The sequence below is a fragment of the Dendropsophus ebraccatus genome, chromosome 12, assembly GCF_027789765.1.
Source record: "Dendropsophus ebraccatus isolate aDenEbr1 chromosome 12, aDenEbr1.pat, whole genome shotgun sequence".
Lineage (NCBI taxonomy): Eukaryota > Metazoa > Chordata > Amphibia > Anura > Hylidae > Dendropsophus > Dendropsophus ebraccatus.
In genome coordinates, this window is record NC_091465.1 from 60,325,237 (window position 1) to 60,348,963 (window position 23,727).

At 42.8% G+C, this 23,727-nt stretch overlaps 1 protein-coding gene across 1 annotated transcript in view; it reads left to right on the plus strand.

The window, feature by feature from the left end:
• The window catches only part of GRIK4 (glutamate ionotropic receptor kainate type subunit 4), a 219,493-nt gene that overhangs the window by 114,429 nt on the left and 81,337 nt on the right, over positions 1–23,727 (plus strand). The window contains exons 3-4 of the mRNA XM_069948873.1: positions 14,454–14,618; positions 18,015–18,112. Of these exons, the coding sequence (XP_069804974.1) occupies positions 14,454–14,618; positions 18,015–18,112 (263 nt within the window). The remainder of the gene's footprint in view (positions 1–14,453; positions 14,619–18,014; positions 18,113–23,727) is intronic.

Consider the following 23,727-nt stretch of genomic DNA (forward strand, 5'->3'; position numbering starts at 1 on the left):
GAACAAAATTGAACAGTGCTGAACAGTGTGCATCGTATTCATCCTCTGTTCTCTAAGTGCTGAACCCAAAAATGTCCTGTCGCCCTCTGGAGAATAAATAGAGCCTTGGCCATGCATGTGTGGTATGCACCATTCATTCTAGAGATAATTTTGTCTCCATTCTTGGGATCACTAGGGATCTAAGCTGTCAGACCCCCACCATTTCCCTTCTTCTTCCCTATGTTATAGATAGAGGATAACTACCTGAGATAGTAATACTGCCTTAATCATAACTGAGCTTCTGTATCAATTTTATTGCCCTTCTATGCCAATTAGGGCATCTTCATTCCCAGGAGGCTGTATAATATTGGGCCTCTGTCTCTTTTAATCAGGGTATATATCCTGCTGGCATAGAAGCACTAGTTTGCTATGGCATGCTGTTATTCAGTCTATGATTTAAGAGCACACCCAAAGTCTTCTCCACTAGCGTATCCAGCCTTGAAGTAGAACAGACACGGCACTTGATCCTTAATTGCCTCATCATAAAATGAGTAATTTATAGTATTTCAGCAGTGATAACAGTTGGTTTCGATATAGCTATACCTGGATATATTCTCCACTAGAGATTTTTCTAGCTTTACCTTACAAACTGTGATGAATGGCGAATATGGATCTTTAGTCCCCAGATTGATGACTTTTCACTTACCTCACCTAGTTTCAGCTCCGCTTTCTCCTCACAACCTTATTTCCTTTATCCACTTGAATTTCTATCATATCATATTGAAGCCCTCTGCTTTATAGGGGGTCTTCAAGTATAGTCCGTTCTTTCTATTGTTTATATGTGCCAATAAACCAGTGCTGAGCTCTGTATTCTTCATACATAAGTTGGGCGATAATACCTATAATAGTACACCATTCAGAATATGAATTATTGACCGCAACTCTCTGTATACTTGTTGGCCAACAGGTCTAGTAGATTCTGTTCAATATTCATGCTCTTGTCCCTGAATGCCCTCTCAAATACATTCCTATACTATAAGACTTACAGAGCTATGGCTACCTGGGGAAATACGTCGGCATTTGAATATACAATTTATCTTTGAATATGCGAATCCTATTTGCGATGTGCCAGACCATTTGTACTTAGCCGGTCATAGGAGGGTATTAAATTATGACAAAGAGATGTATTGAGGGACGGAGCTATTTGCATCTCAGTAATGGAATTTATCCGGTTCTGGGGCATTGTTAGTATATATTTTGTGCAACTTTTCTTAGAGCATATCCACCATAACATGCAACATCTTCTACACAAAGCTGAGGAAAACCAAATTCACATTACTATTTTATGGTTCCTACACACAGATTTAAAGAGAACCTGTCACCCCCATGCCGGGGCAGGGCCTGGCCAACCCCCCAGTACAGACCTATATACTTACCGCTTTCACAAAGTCCCGCTTCTTGACCCGGTCCCACCGCCGTCCAAAGCCGCGCGCTCACCAGAAATGAGTTCGACGTCCATAGAGAATGACTGAGCCGGGTCTGCACCCGGGGGTCGGCCGAGCTCTGTCCCGCCACAGGGGGCGATAGATTCCCTTTAAATTTTTGTTGCCTTTTTATATATTTAAATATTTTAATGATTTTTAGGCTGTATTTTATAAAGACTAGACATGGACTCCATAGGGGTGCATCCAACTTCTCCTGCCACCAGTTCTCAAGTGCAATCCGGTTTGGACAAACTGAGCTCATTCCTAATTAAGACCCTTTGATGTAAACCTCTGTCCCATTGTCAGTATGATTGGTTCATTGTTTACACAAAACTAATAGTTTTAGTGGCTCCAATTAGGTATCCTTTTATAATAGGCTTTGGGTACTAAATAATTTATTTAATAATTTGAAGTAAGGCCGAGTTCATAATTGTGCCAGCTGTGGCATATATATGTCGGCATCCTGTCATAAGGAAATGCTGACATACACACATCCCGTTAACTTCAATGGCTCCAACATAGTCAGCTAGTGCCTATGTTAGGGCAATAAAAAGGCTTAATCCCACAGGAGGTGACCCTAACTTAGTTACTAGCTTACTATTTTTTAGGCCATTGAAGTCAATGAGATTTGTGCCTGTCCATGCACAGATACATCAGCATCCCATTTAGACAGGTTGCTGATATATATGAGCCATAGAAAGTATATATGTGAACCCATGCGGGACTGTATTGATACTGCTTTTTATTTATGTCACCCACAGTAATAAATATTACTATATAATCATAAAAGGTAATTTCCCCACTCTGCATCCTTGCTTTGCAGTAGTTACTGTAGAGAGTCTAGGGTCTGTATCCATGGAGGAGCAAAGATCTTCAAACTATAGACTATAGAATGGTAGACCTCTCTAAGGACGACTGTTTTCAAAATTTACTTAAAGGGGTATTTCCCCCCAAAATTATTTTTGCATTAATACGCTGCCCACCCGTAGCTTTCCATCTTTCCAATATAAAGTTATTAAGTATTCTGCACAGTTTTGCTGTTATCCAGCTGCATTCACCCCCAAGGATTGCAGAGAATCATCAGACCTCAGTCCACACCGACACACTCCCTGCTCCGGGCCCCCACCCTCCGTGTCGGCATCACGTGTCCTCAGTCCCAGCACAGTGAAGTGACTGAGAACACTGATGGGGTGGCTGCTGTTAGAGAGGGAGACAGTGATCAGCGCAGCTGTGACTGCATCCCTCTCTAACAGCAGCCACCCGGTCACCCCCAGCCCAGAGCTCACCCCCTGTGTCCAGAGCCTCCCCACCATCCAGCACTCACCCGCGGCAAGCTCCGCCCCCCGCAATCGCCCGCGGCAAGCTCCGCCCCCGCACTAACCCGCGGAAAGCTCCGCCCCCCCGCAATCGCCCGCGGCAAGCTCCGCCCCCCCGCAATCGCCCGCGGCAAGCTCCGCCCCCCCGCAATCGCCCGCGGCAAGCTCCGCCCCCCGCAATCGCCCGCGGAAAGCTCCGCCCCCCGCAATCGCCCGTGGCAAGCTCCGCCCCCGCAATCGCCTGCAACAAGCTCCGCCCCTGGCAATCGCCGCGTCACCGCCAATTCAGCTCTGCTACACCGTCACCGCCAACTCAGCTCTGCTACACCGTCACCACCAACTCGGCTCTGCTACACCGTCACCGCCAACTCGGCTCTGCTACATCGTCCCCCCAACTCAGCTTTGCTACGCTGTCACTGCCAACTCAGCTCTGCTACACTGTCACTGCCATCTCAGCTCTGCTACACCGTCCCCCCAACTCAGCTCTGCTACACTGTCATCCCCAACTCAGCTTTGCTACACCGACACCGCCATCTCAGCTCTGCTACACTGTCATCATCTCCTTCATTGTCTCAGCTCTGCTACTTCACCATCATCAGGCAGAAGCATTGCATGATGGGAAATGTAGTTTCCTATCTTGGATATAGATCGGCTTTTAGAAAAACTTGTAACTCAGGAACGGCAGCAGCTAGAAAGATGGGAGACGTCTCAAAATACTCAGGGGGACTTGGTGAGTAAGGCCAGCTAGGTTTGGGAGCATTACATTTTTTAGCTAAGAGGTGATTTAAAATTTAATTTAAATTTAAATTGCGCCAAACCCATCTGGGTTCACTCACCTTTCCCCACTGAGTGGTTGCCTGTTCTAAACTTTTTAATTCGGTGTCAAATTTTAAAGATGGTGTCCAATCAGCAAACTACTTCTCCTGACCTGTATTGTGCCACCACCCTCTCCCATTGGCTATTCTGGTACACGGAGATGGAGGTCAAATGATGTTTCCATCTGTGGGTTAGGTTAGTGAGTACATTGTAGGGCTAACCCAACAAAGACAGAGATCATGTGTCCTCTGTCTCCGAGGGGAGGGGGAGATGTAACTGCTCTGAGACGGAGAGGACAAAGTGTACAAGTTTAGAGTGGGTGAGTCTGCTCCAAATTTAGAGAAATCGCACAGATCAGGTTAGAGAAAGGGTGGCATTAGAAGGGGGATTGATGAGGACTAACTTTTTTTTCAGGGGAATACCCCTTTAACTTTTCATTTTAGATATTTTGGAGTAATGGCTTAAAACGTTGATGTCATTGGACGTTCTATAGCTAATCTACCTCAGAATCATTTCAAGGATAATGGCTGCAAGTACGAATCCATGGACAGGGCCAGACATCACTAAAAGCCATGCAGTACTGTAAAGTTACAAGAACACATTGGAGGTTATTGTGGGTAGTACAGCTCAGATCATAAATATAGCCAACAGAATGAAATATCTGATTGTTGCCATGGTGGCTGTTTCTTCTCTGCGCCCAGATAAACCACGATGTTTGATAGCTAACACAATTATTATTGCTTCCCCATAACGGCACGTTGTTACAGATAAAAAAGAAAACGTTAATTGCTGTATTCATTACACAGATGTAGTGCTGCTGCATAACCTTCTACACTCTGTTACTCCACTCTTCCGGAACCTCACCACATGGTTTCTGGATTCTTGATGTAAATAGTGCTAACATGTTCTGCAGCTCATTTCAGTTCAAGGCAGTTTCAGGTATAGAGACTGGAGATGAATTCATTCTACCCCTGTATATCTAAGTCTGTAACCATGATAAGGTGGCATCCATGTGTGAAGGAGAGAAGGGTTCTTTACTGTAAGAGCAGACTCTCTGTCATACAATGTTGTGATGGTTTCAAGAGGGGCCTGGATGCCTTTCTTGAAAAATATATTACAAGTTATGATCACTAGATTTTTGGAGGTATTCTTATTTATGGCATATGTATGTCTGACTATATTGATTCAGGGAGGATTTTTTTCTACCTGGTATGGGGCATGGCCTCCCCCTGCACCAATTTGCAAACATTTACACCTAATTTACTCCCTTGTAGTGATGTCACGATACCAAAATTTTGAGTTCGATACCGATACTAACTTTTTTATTTCGATACTCAATACCGGTTCGATACTTTGTAAAGTATAAAAAAAAAACAAAAAAAACACAGGGGTAGAAATATAGTCACTAGTCATTATCATTAATACAATTCTGCTCTTCCAAATAGCCTGATCACTAAAACAGCTCTGCTATACCAAGCGATAAGATAGCTCTGCTGCACTACCCATCACTAAGACAGCTCTGCTATACCAAGCGATAAGACAGCTCTGCTGCACCACCCATCACTAAGACAGCTCTGCTGCACCACCCATCACTGAGACAGCTCTGCTATACCAAGCGATAAGACAGCTCTGCTGCACCACCCATCACTAAGACAGCTCTGCTGCACCACCCATCACTAAGACAGCTCTGCTGCACCACCCATCACTAAGACAGCTCTGCTGCATCACCCATCACTAAGACAGCTCTGCTGCACCACCGACCACTAAGACAGCTCTGCTGCACCACCGACCACTAAGACAGCTCTGCTGCACCACCCACCACTAAGACAGCTCTGCTGCACCACCCATCACTAAGACAGCTCTGCTGCACCACCCATCACTAAGACAGCTCGGCTGCACCACCGACCACTAAGACAGCTCTGCTGCACCACCCACCACTAAGACAGCTATGCTGAACCACCCACCACTAAGACAGCTCTGCTGAACCACCCACCACTAAGACAGCTCTGCTGAACCACCCACCACTAAGACAGCTCTGCTGAACCACCCACCACTAAGACAGCTCTGCTGCACCACCCATCACTAAGACAGCTCTGCTGCACCACCCACCACTAAGACAGCTCTGCTGCACCACCCACCACTAAGACAGCTCTGCTGCACCACCCACCACTAAGACAGCTCTGCTGCACCACCCACCACTAAGACAGCTCTGCTGAACCACCCACCACTAAGACAGCTCTGCTGAACCACCCACCACTAAGACAGCTCTGCTGCACCACCCATCAGGGACACTGCTTACATGAGCCATCTTGGAGAGACGGAGGAGGAGGGGGATCAGAGTGAAAAGCTCAAACACAGTTTTCTGTGTCTGCAGCAAAAAGCAGCAGGCTTAGAGCTGGGGGAAGGAGACTGAAAAATAATAACAAGTATGGAACAAATTGTTAGTGTTAGGACTCGGGCCGTGTGTTTGGCTCAGCGTTCATAGCAACCAATATTCCTATGTTTTTGCTATACTCTGCTCTGCTGCTCCTGGTTGTAGCAGTGTCCAGTGTTGCACTCCACCCGCTGATCAGCACTAGCTGCTTGCAATCTCAGTGATTTGACTGACAGCTGACTCAGTTAGCTGTCAGTATCTGGGTTGGGCTGGGACTTTTAGTCCTATAAGCCTTTCATTCTGTCTCATGTTCTCTGCCTGTGATAGCGCCTAGTTCCTAGTGCCTTGACCTAGCATCTCCTGACCGTGTGTATTCTGTTTACCTGACCATTGGATTTTTGTTTGTTTGTTTGTTGCCAACCCTGACTACTGACTATTCTATTATTGTGGGGTTTGTCTTGTATTGTTTTGTGTTGCACTTATTACAGCATAGGGAACGTCGCCCAGTCGTCCGCAGTTGTTTAGAACTGTTGTGGCAAGTAGGTAGGGCCAGCTGGGGCAGGTGCCAGTTACAGGGCTGCACTTCTCTGTTGTCTTCCCAGACCCCTACCTGACAGCTAGGGCCCTATTACACAGGACGATTATCGTGCGAAAAATGGTTAAATTGTTCATATTTAAACAACAATTGTTCTGTGTAATTGCAGGCAACGATGTAAAAATCGTGTGTCGTTCATTGTTGATTTAGGTCTGAACCTAAAATTATCGTTGATCGTTTGCTAATAGTTCGCTGTAATTCCACATTCGTTCGCTCAAGTTCCGTGTTTTTTAACTAATCGTTTAGTGTATTTGCACATTGCCCATTGTTTTGCTGGGATCAGAAGGAATAAACAATCATAGTAACGATCACAATAACAATCGTAACTAACGACCATCGTTCTGTGTAATGGTGCGTTTACACGAAACGATAAGTGGCCCGATCGTACGAATAACGATGTCGGAGTTACGATTTTTTTTTTATAACGATCAGCGTTTATACGGTACGATATATCGTACGGAAAATTCGTTTTGCGATCCTTAAGCCTATCTCACACATTGGTTAAATCGGCGAACGACTGTTCACACGGAACGATCTGTGAATTTTTTGCAAACGACGAACGACGATTTGATAACATGTTGAAAGATCAAAATGAACGATTTCTCGTTCGTCGTTTGATCGTTCGCTGCGTTTACACATACGATTATCGTTCAAATTCGCAAATTTGCACGATAACCGTTTGGTGTAAACGCACCTTAATATGGTGAGCGATTTCAGGTTAACGATAAACAATCTCGTTTGCGCTCATTTATCATTGGTCGTTAATCGTTAAAAATCGCTCCGTGTAATAGGACCCTTAGTCTCCAGGAGGGGGGATGATTCAACATGTATTTTACCAGAGCGGAACACCCTTTTAAATGTACCAGAAAGCCTAGTAAGAGCCCCTGCTTTTAGTACAGCCATGCTCAGTAAACACTCATCATCAGCTTGTCCTAAATCAGGTGCTGTTGCTTTTCAGGCAGGCTGGGCAGGCTCCTCTAGGACCGCAGCTTCTCCCTTCAGACTGTGCCCACTGGGGCTCTCCACACACTCTTCCTTTGATATGGTAGAAACAAATAGAGGGGAGTAGAAAAAAGGGTTGGAGCACGGTGCAGCTCAACAGAGGTCTCCAAGATGTTCCAATAGGGTGAACATGTGTTTATTGTCTGTAAAAACACTTAAAACTGGCTATATAAAATAATAAAAGCAATTTAGATGATGCATTATGGGACGTAATGTCCCTTTCTCAGATTTGAGGAAGGGACATTATGTCCCATCTGTATTGCTTTTATTATTTTATATAGCCAGTTTTAAGTGTTTTTACAGACAATAAACACCTGTTCACCCTATTGTAATGTCTTGGAGACCTGTATTGAGCAGCACCATACTACAAGATCCAACCCCCTTTTCTACTTCATTGCATGTATTGTCACGGGCCCTGGACTGTGGGAGTATTCCTGACCAAGGATTCTCTGGCCAGCAGCTCTTCTCCATCACACATACCTCTTTAGGGGTGATACACATCAAGCCCAAATAGAGTCCACTGCTATCATGCTATTGGTATCACCTTATTATACACCACAGGATTACACAGGGTGCTGTCCTTTGCCTTTTTTCCTTTTCTTTTCCCCCGTTACTACAGTAAGAACAGGAAACATAGGTAACAACTCCACATCTGGATTCTTTAGGGGACAAGTATATGTTTTTCCAGACATTGCTTGTCGGATGACTGTCACAGTCTGTGGGCTATATATTACTATACACCTAATTACTATTGTCTTGTTACATGTACATGGTAGTATTGATTTTAGTCATGAAGCTTGTATGACAGCAGATTATTACTGTTCCTCTGACAATATCCTGGAGGAAGAAGGATGTTATTTGCATTGTAACAGAAGGATGGTGTGTGGTTTTACAGGACTACGGTATATAAATAATGTTAAAATAATACACCACAGTATATTGCTGTCACTTTCTTATATCCACTATTCTCACATAAAACTCACATGAATTAAAATTCTCAGTGATGTATAGATAAAATAATGATCTCATAAGCCACTAAACACGGTCATACAGAAGAGATAGCTGTTGACTAAATGATTAGGTGATGGCTATGTTCCTGGAATCCTAATGTATGTTCAGTTAAGTTTGCTTGCATAGACATAACTTGTAGCTTCTGGGCCCTGATGCAAAATCTGTAACAGGTCCCTATGTCTTCCATTTGCCATGTATAATATAAGTGTCTTATTATGGGGTTGAGGTGCCTTAGGGCCCCCTTGAAGACCGCCACTTTACCACTGCCCCCCTATAGATATGCACCAGTTTGCTTGTTATGTTAAGGTAGCTCCAGAAAAAACAAACAAAGCTTATTGTCTTGTGCCACCTTATGGCCTAGAAGACTCCGTATGCCACTTAGCAGTCTTCTTTATTCTTTAAAGTGACTGTACCACCAGGCCCAGGCTGAAGCACTGGAGGCGGGCCGACCCACTCTTAGCGGGAGGAAACCCTAGCCCCTCTATGATAGGGTTCCATTGATTGTAATGGAGTCACGTCATGTAGGGGTTGGGTTTCTTCCCACTAAGGCTGGGTCGTCCCGCCTCCAGTGCTTCAGCTGGGCCTGGTGTTACAGTCACTTTAAAGAGGACCTGTCACCCCCCATGCCGGGGTGACAGGCTCCCAACCCCCCGTTACAGCCCCCTATACTCACCTGATCCCGCCGGGTCCCGCTTCCTGATCCGGTCGGGTCACGGATATATGAGCGACCGAAGCCCGGCACGCGCGCTCACAGGAGAGTCCGATGCCCATAGAGAATGACGGAGCATCGGACTCCCCATTCATTCTCTATGAGCGTCGGACTCTCCTGTGAGTGCGCGCGCCAGACTTCGGGCGCTCATATCTCCGTGACCCGACCGGATCAGGAAGCGGGACCCGGCGGGATCAGGTGAGTATAGGGGGCTGTAACGGGGGGTCGGGAGCCTGTCACACCGGCACGGGGGATGACAGGTCTCCTTTTAAGGATACTGCTAAAGGGCATAGGAAGTCTTCTCTTTATTAGCCTTGCAATCCCCTGTCAAAGGATGCTCTTCTAACCAGCCATCACTCTGCTATCTACGGCAGCTCTATATACAATAAATGGAGCGGTGGTGTGCATACCAACCGGCCACTATATTTAGAATAAAGGAGTCAGGCCGGCATCTGAAAGATGACAGGGGGTCCCAACAATCAGGCCCAACCATGATCACATACTTATCCCCTATCCTTTATAAATGAATAATCTCTAATGCATTGTGTAATGGTATTACAGTGCTAGAATATTTCCATTTGGGCACATATCACTTGAAAATATAGAAGGATGACCATTTTGTTTGCTCATTTTCAAGATTAATCAAGTATTATATTGCATATTCTAATGCTACGTTTACACGGAGCGATAATTCGCCCAATCAATCGGTTAACAATTTTGAAGCAACAATTTGGTTTTTATAACGATCAGCGTTTAGACGAAGTGAAAAATCGTTTAAAAACTCGTTATTGCGATCCTTTTAGGATCGCTTAAGCCCATCTCACACATAGGGTAAATTGGTGAAAGACAGTTTCCAGGAAGCGGTCTGCATATTTTTACCAAACGAACAACAACGATTTGAGAACATGTTAAAAGATCAAAATTTCTCGCTCATCGTTTGATCGTTCGCTTTGTTTCCACGAGCCGATCTTCTCTCAAATGCGATCGTTATTGCGAAAATTCAAACGATAATCGTTCTGTGTAAACGCACCATAAGTTAACACTGTCTATGTGTAGATGTGCCCCAGTGAGTGAGCTCCAGACTATAGGTTCCTATGGTCCGTGCAGCTGCTGTAATTGAAGTTTAGGTCCAGATGGCCAGTCTAGGCCTGGAATCACCCTATGTCTTTTTTGCAGATGATCCATGAGAGTTGCTCTCACAAAATAATGCTCACATCTTCCTTTACAAACCTATCTCTGTATAAAGAGAGAAGCAGACAATGATGCAGACAAACTGTTTTGAAGGCTTTTAGCGTTAATGTTTCTTTTTTTCATGTATATTAACAAGCGACATCTGTATTGTTTGTCACATATGTCTGTACAGGTTTTATACCTTGATGTACTCCTTTACACAGAGATTATTCTTCTTTGTAATAATTACTAGTTGTACAATAAGTCGTGAAATGTTGATTGTACTTGTCCTGCACCAGATGTCAATATGACGACTCTGGGGAGAATAAGACAACTGTCTAATGAGAACAATCACATTCGCCTACTCGTCTGTGATATGGGGTTTAATGTTGGGTAAAGTACCAGGAGAGATGGCAGTCATTACCGCAACATGTCAATACACATGTTGGCGGCTACATCACAGATGGTGCAGAAACAATGAGGTTTATTCCTTCTTACACAGAAGCACAGGAGAGGTTTTCTATGGGAATTTGCTACTGCTCTGGACAGTTCCTGTCTTGGACAGAGATGTCAGCAATGAGCCCTGTGTCAGAGTGGAAAGAATACACCACTTCCCGCAGGACATATAGCTGCTGATAAATACTGGAAGACTGGAGATTTTAAAATAGAAGCGAATTACAAATGTATATTTTTATCTTAATCCAGTTGATTTAAAAGAAAAAGATTTTTGCTGGATAACCCCTTCAATGTGCTGCTATGGGCCTACCAGAGAACAGTGACAGATTATAATGTGAGTGGTTCGGTGGCTTCAGTGGACCTGGTGTCCTCCTCTGGCATCTCCAGGTCCCCCACTTTTTTACCACCTACAGCTTTATATCATAGAATCCCAATGCCGGAGTACTGCTTTATCTTAATGGCATAGCCAGCAAACAGTCAGAATCTTAATCCAATTTAAATGTTATGATGGAATTGAAATAATTGGTCCATGATATTGTTCTATGCAGCCGATCTTTCAAGGTATAGAAACATAGAAGATTGTCTGCAGAAAAAGACCACCTGGTCCATCTAGTCAGCCCTTTTAGTATTTTCCTTCTTATTATCTTAGGCAATGTTCCCACTGCGTAAGTTTTGTAATAATCATGGCCGTTGTAACAATAGTGCTGCCTTCTAAGGAATCCCGGCCAGAGTGTATGCACATAGTATACACTCCAGCCGGGATCCCTAGCGGTGCCGCAAGAAACTGACTTGTCAGTTTTTTGCCGCCGCTATTCACTAAATAGCGTCCGCAGAAAACCCTGTCAGTTCTCACAATGTAGCGTGCAGCTCTGGCTGCATGCTTCATTGTATGCAGCGGGAAATTCGGAAAGCGGGCACACACGCTTTTCTGACACCAGCTGTTCTGTGAACTGGCCGGGTCACGGAACGGATGGTGTCTTACAAAGTGGAAACATAGCCTTAGGATAGATACTGTATATCTTTATCCCAGGCAGGTTATAATTCAGTTATTGTAGATTTACCAACCCCAAGTTGCTGGAAGTTTGTTCTAAGTATCTACCACTCTTTCAGTAAAGTGATATTTTTTTCATGTTTCTTCTTATCTTGAAGAAAGTTGGAACCAGCTTAATGTATTATATAGCTTATCCTTAGCCCAGGCCTCAAATAATTTCGGCATCATAAGGAGGCTCCTAAGGAGAAGCAGCAAAGTATGAAATAAGAGTTTCTGTTTTAATAGATTCTGTCCCTTTTTTTTACTTGATCTTGAAAAACATGTCATTAATAAAATAATTTACTTTCATTGCGTGCGACATGTTTAGTGAAGCCGGAACGTTCAGCTATTAAACAAGCATTACTTGGTGTCATATCTGCTATTTGTATATTTGCATTGAGTTATACTAAGTAATGTCCTTTCAGTGCCCGCTCTACCAGGTCTTTTACTGCATCATATCTTAGGCTATGTTCACACTTAGTATAACACCATCCATTGCTATGCGGAGTTCGGTGTGTTCCTGCAGGTGATACAGCTATATCGGGTGCAGGAACATTATCTTTTTACAATTGAATTGTGGGCACCGTTGGGGACTACCTGCAGGGGGAAGTATACAGTATGGGGGAAGAACTACAGAGGGAGGGAGCTATACAGTATGGGAGGCCTTACTGCAGAGGGGCGATGTATACAGTATAGGGGCAACAACTACATAGAGGGAGGTATAAAGTATGAGGACTACCTGCAGGGGGATGTATACAGTATGGGGGAAGAACTACAGGGGGGATGTTTACAGTATGGGAGGCCTTACTGCAGAGGAGGGATGTATACAGTATAGGGGCAACAACTACAGAGGGGGAGGGAGGTATAAAGTATGGGAACTACCTGCAGGAGGATGTATACAGTATGGGGGAAGAACTACAGGGGGATATATACAGTATGGGGGAAGAACTACAGGGGGATGTTTACAGTATGGGAGGCATTATTGCAGAGGAGGGATGTATACAGTATAGGGGCAACAACTACAGAGGGGGAGGGAGGTATAAAGTATGGGGACTACCTGCAGGGTGATGTATACAGTATGGGGGAAGAACTAAAGAGGGAGGGAGCTACACAGTATGGGAGGCCTTACTGCAGAGGGGGGATGTATACAGTATAGGGGCAACAACTACAGAGGGGGAGGTATAAAGTATGGGGACTACCTGCAGAGGGGATGTATACAATGTGGGGGAAGAACTGCTGAGGGGAGAGGGAGGTATACAATATGGAGGCCTAACTACAGGAGAATTACAGTATAGGAGCCTAACAACAGTGGGACATGCAGTATGGCAGCTAACTACTGTATAGAGAGGGACTACAGTGTACTGTGTCACAGTGTGTTTCTCCGAAAATAAGCCGTAACCCATTTTTCAAAGAAAAAAAAATAATAGAGAAACACCGTATTATTCATTAGAAGACAGAATCAGTTAGGGACCAAGTTGTTAGACGAGGCCTCTGTTAGATTGAACCATGAACGTGCTTCTGCTTCTTGCTAGGTTCAGTCCTATATAAGCTACAGAACCTAAATGGTTCAAAAAGTTTTAGCACAAACCTAATATAATTTTTTTTTAAATCACAAATAGATTCATTTCATTAAAAATGCACCCAAAGGTGTCCACAGCCTTTAAGCTTCCTTTTAATAGGGTAATGATTTAGTAGTAGTAGCAGTTCAATTACATGCATAATGACTTACAGGAGCTGTGATTACAGAGCATAGATTTATTTGTGGCGGAGCTGGAGCCTCGGAGGAGCAGCGCTATGCATTGTGCTGGAGTTAGGAAGGAGAGGCAAGTCGAGTTATTTTTGCAAATGATCTCTTACCACGGACGCTCACAGTAGCTAAACTGAAGGCGCTGCAACGTTTGATGTCAGACACAGGCAAAGAATCTGATGAGAGAGATATGGAGGCTACTGGGAATAGACAGAAAGCCTTTAGTGAGCAAAGCAGATGTCTTTCAGAGGACCTTGCTTTAATGTTATGGACATCAGAAACATTGGAAGGGGCATATTACTTTTGTGTAAAAGTGAATGTATTATTGCTATTATGAACTGAAATAAAGAGCTGAGCCCAGTCTGGCAGGAGTGAAGGCGTATATTTAGTGATAAACTTCTCATGTTTTTTGTCTTTTGGTCACGTCAATCATTTGCTTCGCGGACACCTAAGAAATAACTAATTCCGTAAAGGGTCAACCTTTCACCCCTTTGGTCTTTCTCTATTTGTACCAATATATAAGAATTGCAGTGATAACATAATGTAAAAACGTGCAATGTCTAATCGCTGCAATATGCATAATTACTGTGCCCCCTACTGACTTCACAATAGCATCCTGCCCGATAAGATTAGCACAAAACGTTAAATCACAACAACAGAGCAGCATTGCTAAAAAGGACACAACACGCAACGAATTGAGTGAAAAATCCATTGTGGCTTCTCTCTGGGGGATATTTCTGAAGGTAATCTCATTCTTTCACCAGCTGCAATTCTAGATGACCCAATGGAATGCAGTAGAGGAGAGCGACTTTCAATCACACTAGCCAAGGACAGAATAAACCGGACCCCCGAGAGACAAGGAAAATCCAAACTGGAGGTGGACATCTTTGAGCTTCTGAGAGACAGCGAGTATGAGACGGCAGAAACAAGTATGACATTTCTTCTACTGAACATACCATGCTAATCTATACAGTAAATTGTAATTTATTAGCTATTGTGATTATTTATGCATACCATCCCGACCACTACACAATAAAAGCCTTATGTAAATAACAGGTAAAGCACCTCAGTCACTACCTCATTTACCCTAGCAAGGGTGGTGACTGAGGTGCTTTACCTGTTACCTACATAGAGCTGGTATTGTGTAGTGATCAGGATGGTATTAGCAATTGTTGAATTATGTATTTCCATACATCTGTACTAGCAGTGTCCCTGTAACTATATGCACATTAGATTTTGGGTGCCCAGTGCCATAGTAATCGTATTGTATAGTATATGTGGTGACTTTATCATGATGTTGTGACACATTTTCCTACCTCCAAGGAGTCTCTGTTGTTCTGCCAACTTTTTTTATGGCTATATTTATATTTTACATTGTATTACATATGTTGTAATATGTAAAGATTTAATGTTCAAGAATAATGCAAAAAGTGATGTTACATAATGCACATAATGACGTCATGTAGTACTAAGATAATGTGTGTGTGTATACACATCCAAAGAAATAGTTGTACCCTCAAAATGTACCATTTAGGACCCATGTTAAGACCCAAAACCAATATATAAATCCTAAAAATTGATCAACACCACAGTCAAGTAAAGAAACAATTAATCTTTATTGCACAAATGTAATAAAATTATTTATATAAAATCACATCCATCACTGGTTACTATACAGACAAAGAAACAACAAGCAGGGGATTGCACAGGGTACTGGTAAAAAAAAGCCAGGCCATACTAGTTACACACCAGTATGCAGTGTGATAACATAAAAAAGTATTAGATTACATACTGAAGTAACATGTGATTTTGTATAAATAATATTATTACATTTGTGCAATAAAGATGAATTGTTTCTTTACTTGAGTATGGTGGGAGGATTTATATAAGATAGTATGTACAGTTAAAGGGGTAGTGCGGCGGTAAAGAATTATTCACAAAATAACACACATTACAAAGTTATACAACTTTGTAATGTATGTTATGTCTGTGAATGGCCCCCTTCCCATGTCCCACCACCCCCACCTGTGTACCTGGAAGTGTGGTGTGCTATACATTACCTGTCACGTGCCGACCCCGTCTCTGATCTTCAGTCAGTGAATGTATAGCGCACCACACTTCTGGGTACACAGGTGGGGGTGGTGGGACACGGGGAAGGGGGCCATTCACAGACATAACATACATTACAAAGTTGTATAACTTTGTAATGTGTGTTATTCTGTGAATACTTCTTTACCGCCACACTACCCCTTTAAATCATAGAAATAAGGGTTGATGCACATTAGTGAGATAATGCACACACTGTGATAATGTCACAGTACGAGCATAGCTCAAAAAGTAATGTCACAGCAAACTACCTGTAGAATGCAAAAAGTTTAAGGTCACACTTTCACCCTCTTTCTGTGTGAGGACTTCTCTACACAGCTGTAAAGCCTAAATTCTGCAGTTTCCTTGCAGTATCTTCCTTTATTATAGATTTCTTGGTGCTAGGTCCAGTGAAAAATGCTTTTTATTGTTGGTAGATTGTGCCACCTGGATGGGGCTTCATGACCACTGTGCCACTTTGCCCCACCCACATCAGTGCTGGAGGCCCCGCCCTCTGAGATGCAATCTGTCTAGGCCCCGCCCTGTAAGTGTCCATTGGAATGGGCCAACCAAGAGGGGGTGGGGCCTAGACCTCTAGGCCAGCACATTCCAATGACCACTGAGGGGGTGGGGCCCAGGTGCTAATGATGACACAGAGGGGAGGGGGCCTTCAATACTAATGTGGGCGCGGTAAAGTGGCACAATCCACCAAAGATAAAAAGCATTTTCCACTTCACCAACCACCAAGAAATCCTTATAAAGTATGGTATGAAAACTGCAGAATTTAGGCCTTACAGCTGTGTAGAGAAGTCCTCATACAGAAAGGGGGTGACAGTATCACTGTAAAGGAGAAGTCATTCTTTATTATGGTCCCACACACCCGTCTTCAGCAGATTTTTCATTTTGGCAATCATTTTGGTAATCGCAGACAATGCTGTCTGCTATAAAACTAACTACCTCTCACAGGCCGTTTTAGTTTCATCCCTCCATGGATTAACAAATAAATTATGTGTTGGCGATAGAAAGGAATGATTAGGAAGAACTGATGATGAACCAAGTTAAGAGCATTCATTTATCCACGATAAAAAATTTTTTTTTATCAAAACAGTTAGTAGAAACTGTGTTTTCTAGATATTTTCTACCAATTAGAGACAGATACTGAAACCATCTTTTTTAATTTGTTTCTAATTTATTATTTTAATTATTTATTAAATTTTTGATACATTATTATTAGAGCAGCCATATTGCTTGAGCTGTTTTTAACAGGATTTAATGATATGCTTTACACCAACCCCCATTGACATAGAGACAATCAACATCTCCAGACCTTATTCTTTATATGAAACACATTTGTAAGCATGTTCTGTAACCTCTGGGACCGTTGCGGAGGTCGTTCTACAGAGGAGGGGGAGGCTGAGCTTCTTTTGTTTCTTCTTTTCTTTTTCTTTCTATTGATGTTACCTTTCACTGTCATTCTGTATAGATTACATTTTAGCAACCTTTACTTTATTATCACAAATAACAGGAAGTTTCAGCTTAAAGGGAACCAATCTGGAGATTTGTGGTGTCGGGGGTTCCAGGATCTGTCGGGTAAAATACTTTTTAATACTGCATGGAAGGCAGGGAAAGAGCCTTGAACTAGTCATCTGAGTTGTGACTAGTCACGGCTCTCTGTCCTATCAGCTCGATCTACAGCAGTGTTTCTCAACTCCAGTTCTCAGGACCCACCAACAGGTCATATTTTGAGGATTTCACAGGTGATATAATTATAATCATTGCGCCAGTAACTGCCACAGCTTTTCTTTGTATGGGATATCCACAAAACATGACCTGTTGGTGGGTCTTGAGGACTGGAGTTGAGAAACACTGATCTATTGACAGGCAAGGAGCCCCCGACACCATAGGAGACCCAGCTGTGAGGTCTGTGCAGGTGTTCTGGCAGCATAAATGTGCCAATTGGTTCCCTTTAACATTAGGCCTATTGGCCAGACTAAAAGCAGCAAGATTTCAGGATTAGTTTATAATCTAGAAGTTAAAATGGAAAATCAGCAAAAATTCTTTAAAAAAAAACATTTCAAAATAAGAGGGTTCCTCTGCTGTTTATCTTGGCATACCATAGAGAATGTGATGAATGACAATGTATTTATATGATCAATCTGTCTGCAGTCTACTGTATGATTTGCTTAGGTTAAAGTCTTTGTAATTCATAAATAACTCTGAAATTTATCTCCCCGCTACAGTGTGCCAGATCCTTCCCAAGGGAGTTTTGGGGGTTCTGGGCCCATCATACAGCCCGTCATCCAGCTCCATCATCAGCAACATCTGTGGAGAGAAGGAGGTTAGTCGGTTCTACTAATAACTCTGTCGCATACTTTGCTGCGCTAACTTGGCATGACACATTTATCATTCCATTTCTTTTACTCTGTATTATGTTAAAGGGTTTCCTTTGATTTGTTTGACAATTATGTGGAACTAAATATTTAACAATGACAACCGCTTCCTCTAGAAGTAAGAATCATATTAGTTTTATCTTTAATGGCTGCCATTGTTCTACATTTGCTCCGGGTATAAGAAATATAATTACAATGTGGTTGGTAATAGTAGTAAGACGCATAAACTGTTCTCAAGGCTAATGACTTATTTATGAAGGGCAACTCATAGACAGCTAGGCACAGACCTCGAAAGAAATCAGATAGAGTGAATATTTTGTTGACGATTTAATTGGTGATACTTTGGTGATTATGTGTTTTATAGAGATACTGGCATTTATCTTTATTTTGTTACAAAAGCTAAAGAGAAAGTGGTCATATTGACTGTCAACTCTGAATCTGTAGGGGGAGGAACTCTATAGTCTTCATTGCAGGACCTGTATCCTTTGTAATGGCCCTTCTACACAGGCCAATTTTGGGCCAAATAAGCATTTGTAGGAATACTTGTTCCCAATAAGGCTGGGTTCACACTGCGTTTTTCCTATCCGTTTAATGTATACGCTTTATGGAAAAAAAACAGATGCAATTCTAAGCCATCCGTTTGGATCCGTTTTTCCATTGACTTCCATTATAAAATAAAACGGATCAAAACATATGCATTTTTTTAATGTACACAAAAATAGTGTTCACTACGTTTTTCTGTCCGTTAAAAGTAACTAATCAAAAACAGATACGTTGGACGGATAGGAAAAACGCAGTGTCAACCCAGTCAAATTGACCCATGTAAAGGGGCCCTTGATCATCTGATGAATAAGAAATCATTGACTGAGTGGATAATCCATGCAGCCAGAAGTATCATATTGGCTGCATAGGATAAGATAGGATATTGCTCTGTAAAAATGGGGGACTTGTAGCCACTCATTTTAAAATGAAAGGGCCACACAAACAATCCAGTAAGCACCAATGATAACAAGAGTGGGACTATTTTGGGCTGTGGTTTGGCACGAATTAGCGAGGGTGTGGGCAACGCTTGTGGGTTGTTGGTGGGAAGTGCTCTTGGCTTGTGTAGTAGGACAGATGGCATGAGATGCAAGCACAATTTGTGTAATAAGCGGAAGTTGCATAAGAAAATCATGTGTGACTTGAAGAGCAAGTCTAAAGGAGAAATTGTTTAACTGTTTGCCAAGCTGGGCCTGGCTGAGCCCCATAGACAGTGGGAGGATTAGTGAAGTAGTCTCCCTGAGACAGGGATCTGTAAGAATGAGATTAAACCCATTAAGAGTGTAAAAAAGGCACCTGCAGGAAAGTCTTGGAGTCCAAGTAACACTAGTACTTTGTACTTGGCACAGCAGTATTTTGGCAGGAAGCTAGAGAAATATTAAACATTTTCCAAACTGCAAGTCAGGGGGGAACATAACAAACTATCCCAAATCACCCATGATGTCAGAACTCGGGGGAAAATGTCTTCCAGCCAGGGTACCGGAACCTGTCACGCAGTGCATCACAGGCAAGGGGAGAGGTAAAGGCCCTATTCCACGGGCCGACTGACAGGAGCAAACGAGTGCTATTAGCGCTAGTTTACTCCTCGTTCCCCGCTCGCTGCTGCCGCATGGAATAGCGGGTGAGTCAGGGGGGGGGGGGGGCGCGGGTAGCTGCGGGGGGGGGGGGGCCTCAGGGAAGAGACTGCTGTGAACATAGCAGAAAACTGGAAAAAATTATTAAATGTTAAGTACTTCAAGAAACAGTCAAGTAATAGATCCACCTTGTGTGAATACAACTGAAGCTTCATGTGAACTGTAACCATTAAGATTGCCTATGTGAAGATGCAAATTGTTTCCATCTGCTATTAACCTCTTTTAAAAACATGATTCAAATCCCTTGTGTTACAAATTTTCTTCTTAGTGACTGATGGTTCACACATTGTATTGGGTCAGTATTTGGTCATCATTTTGATCAATACCTCCATCCAAAACCAGAAGTGGAACTGACAGAAAAAAAACCAAACAAGTTATTAACAAAAAAAAAATAAAGCAGCCTGGCTGAAATGTCGGATTGCTGCAAAACTTGTCCTGCAGTTGTGTCTCTAGCAAATATGTCCATGATTACAGGTGTAGTCTGATTAGACGCTGGGTCTTTCCACAAGAGGGAATATAAGTGCTCCCCCTAGCTGCCATCTAAAAAGGCTCTCAAAGGTTACTTTTGGGTAGTGTACCTCATAACGAGAATTCTTTGACTGCTAGACATGCCGCTACGACCCATTTAAAGACATTTTGCCCAGATGACAAACTGAGGGTTGCATCATTGACAGAAGAAAGATGGTCATTTTGACAGATTTCCCACCAGCTAGACATTCTAATCAAGCTGTAAGGAGGTGTTGGGAGCATTGGTCACTTGGGGGCGAAAACATATGGCAAACAGGCTGGGAGCAGCCCAGATAGACAAATAGAGGATTGTATGATCCACCGACAAGCAGCCTCTACATCTGGGGATCCATCACATACAACAGTCGGTCACCCCTAGTAGTGATATGAGGGATATTAACAGCTCAGTGATATGAACAGGACTTCTGGCAGCCACATGTGTTACCTCTCATGGCAAGGCTGCCATCTGTCATTTTCCAGCAGGATGATGGTCACCCACACAGATAAGAGCTGTCCAAGAATGTCTCCACCAGACTGCAACCCATTTTTTTGACAATCAAATGTTCATGGGACCAGCTGGGACATCAGCTTCAGTAACCAATGAGTGTGCAGGATCTACAAACCCAGCTGTAATATATGTGGGCAAGTGTGCCACAGGATACCAGGGGGAACCCGTATGCCTCCATACCCAACCACATATCATCTTGTATCCAGGCTAGAGGTTACAACAGGTCCTTTTAATTGCACAGTTTGCTACAGTTGCTACGGAGCTTGAAACTATGGGCCAGCATCGGGAACTCCCAGCATCATGTTTCAATATGACGCCGGGAGAGCTGAAAGTTTTAAAATCTTCACGGGACTTCACACTTTGTAGTATCTGTATTCTATGGAGCGTAAGAATAAGCCCTACGTGAAATATATAATAGAGAAATTTCCATATGTGGCACAGACACTATTGATCCTCCTCAGAAACCAGGGGTCAGGTAATTGAACAACCCAAGTATTTCAGTATTTACGCCCTGGCAATGTAGCCCTTTATCTCTGAAGTAGCTATATATTTCAAGCAGCTTTCATCACGTAATACGACAATCGGGGACAGGATGATAATAAAACAATGGAACTATATTTAATTTTTCTTGTACAAACTGTATGGCAAAATCATGTTATAGAACATATGCGAATAAAAGGCTAACAGAACTGTGTGGCTGCCTATTTCTAGATTAATAATCACAGAGAGATGACAGCTGCCAAGAAAAGATTCACTCAGCTCTTGTCAGATCAAATGATCAGAGGATTCTGCTCAGACGTACCCCTCCTACATTTACTTAACAAGACTGGAAGAGATGTACAGTGTAGGAATGACTTTGTAGAACTCAAGCTGCAATAGAAAAAGACATTTCTTCTGTCATTACTGCAATATAATCAGTTTTGGAGCACGCTGCTTTTCCTGAATGCTTGATCATGTTTCAGAAAAGCAAGACTAGTACAAAAGGAGGGTGCTGGTGAAGCCACACAGAGCGGAATAGCTGCCTATTCTACCTGGTAAAATCCATAGCGGATGACAGTAAGTGGAACTTACAAATCTTACCATACCGGAAGTTCCATAGGATTCCATTATAATCCTGTCCACCGCTACTTTAGCAGTGAGACAGAGATGAAGAGACAGAGTGCGTGTTATGCGTATGTCTGCCCCTTCATTCTAACAATCGGTGGGCATCTCAGCAACCGCACCCCAAACGATACAAACCTTTTGTGAAATTGGGTTTTCATAGAACCAAGTTACAGGACTGATCTAGACAGAAAGTTGCATAGAACCAGGTAAGAGAACAGAGAATGACTTAGAACCAGGTTAGAGGACAGAAAATTACTTAGAAGCAGGTTACAGGGCAGAGAATTACTTAGAAACAGGTTAGAGGACAGAGAATTGCTTAGAACCAGGTTACAGGGCAGAGAATAACTTAGAACCAGGTTAGAGGACAGAAAATTACTTAGAAGCAGGTTACAGGGCAGAGAATTACTTAGAAGCAGGTTACAGGGTAGAGAATTACTTAGAACCAGGTTAAAGGGCAGAGAATTACTTAGAACCAGGTTAGAGGACAGAGAATCACTTAGAACAAGGTTAGAGGACATAGAATTACTTAGAACCAGGTTACAGGGCAGAGAATTACTTAGAAGCAGGTTACAGGGTAGAGAATTACTTAGAACCAGGTTACAGGGCAGATAATTACTTAGAACCAGGTTACAGGACAAAGAATGACTTAGAACCAGGTTACAGGGCAGAGAATGACTTAGAACCAGGTTACAGGGCAGAGAATTACTTAGAACCAGGTTACAGGGCAGAGAATTACTAAGAACCAGATGAGAGGACAGAGAATTACTTAGAACCAGGTTAGAGGACAGAGAATTACTTAGAACCAGGTTACAAGGTAGAGAATTACTTAGAACCAGGTTACATAGCAGATAATTACTTAGAACCAGGTTAGAGGGCAGAAAATTACTTAGAACCAGGTTACAGGGCAGAGAATTACTTAGAACCAGGTTACAGGGCAGATAATTACTTAGAACCAGGTTACAAAGCAGAGAATTACTTAGAACCAGGTTAGAGGACAGAGAATTACTTAGAACCAGGTTAGAGGACAGAGAATTACTTAGAACCAGGTTACAGGGCAGAGAATTACTTAGAACCAGGTTACAGGGCAGATAATTACTTAGAACCAGGTTACAGGACAGAGAATTACTTAGAACCAGGTTAGAGGACAGATAATTACTTAGAACCAGGTTACAGGGTAGAGAATTACTTAGAAGCAGGTTAAAGGGCAGATAATTACTTAGAACCAGGTTAGAGGACAGAGAATTACTTAGAACCAGGTTACAGGGCAGAGAATTACTTAGAAGCAGGTTACAGGGTAGAGAATTACTTAGAACCAGGTTACAGGGCAGATAATTACTTAGAACCAGGTTACAGGACAAAGAATGACTTAGAACCAGGTTACAGGGCAGAGAATGACTTAGAACCAGGTTACAGGGCAGAGAATTACTTAGAACCAGGTTACAGGGCAGAGAATTACTAAGAACCAGATGAGAGGACAGAGAATTACTTAGAACCAGGTTAGAGGACAGAGAATTACTTAGAACCAGGTTACAAGGTAGAGAATTACTTAGAACCAGGTTACATAGCAGATAATTACTTAGAACCAGGTTAGAGGGCAGAAAATTACTTAGAACCAGGTTACAGGGCAGAGAATTACTTAGAACCAGGTTACAGGGCAGATAATTACTTAGAACCAGGTTACAAAGCAGAGAATTACTTAGAACCAGGTTAGAGGACAGAGAATTACTTAGAAGCAGGTTACAGGGCAGAGAATTACTTAGAACCAGGTTAG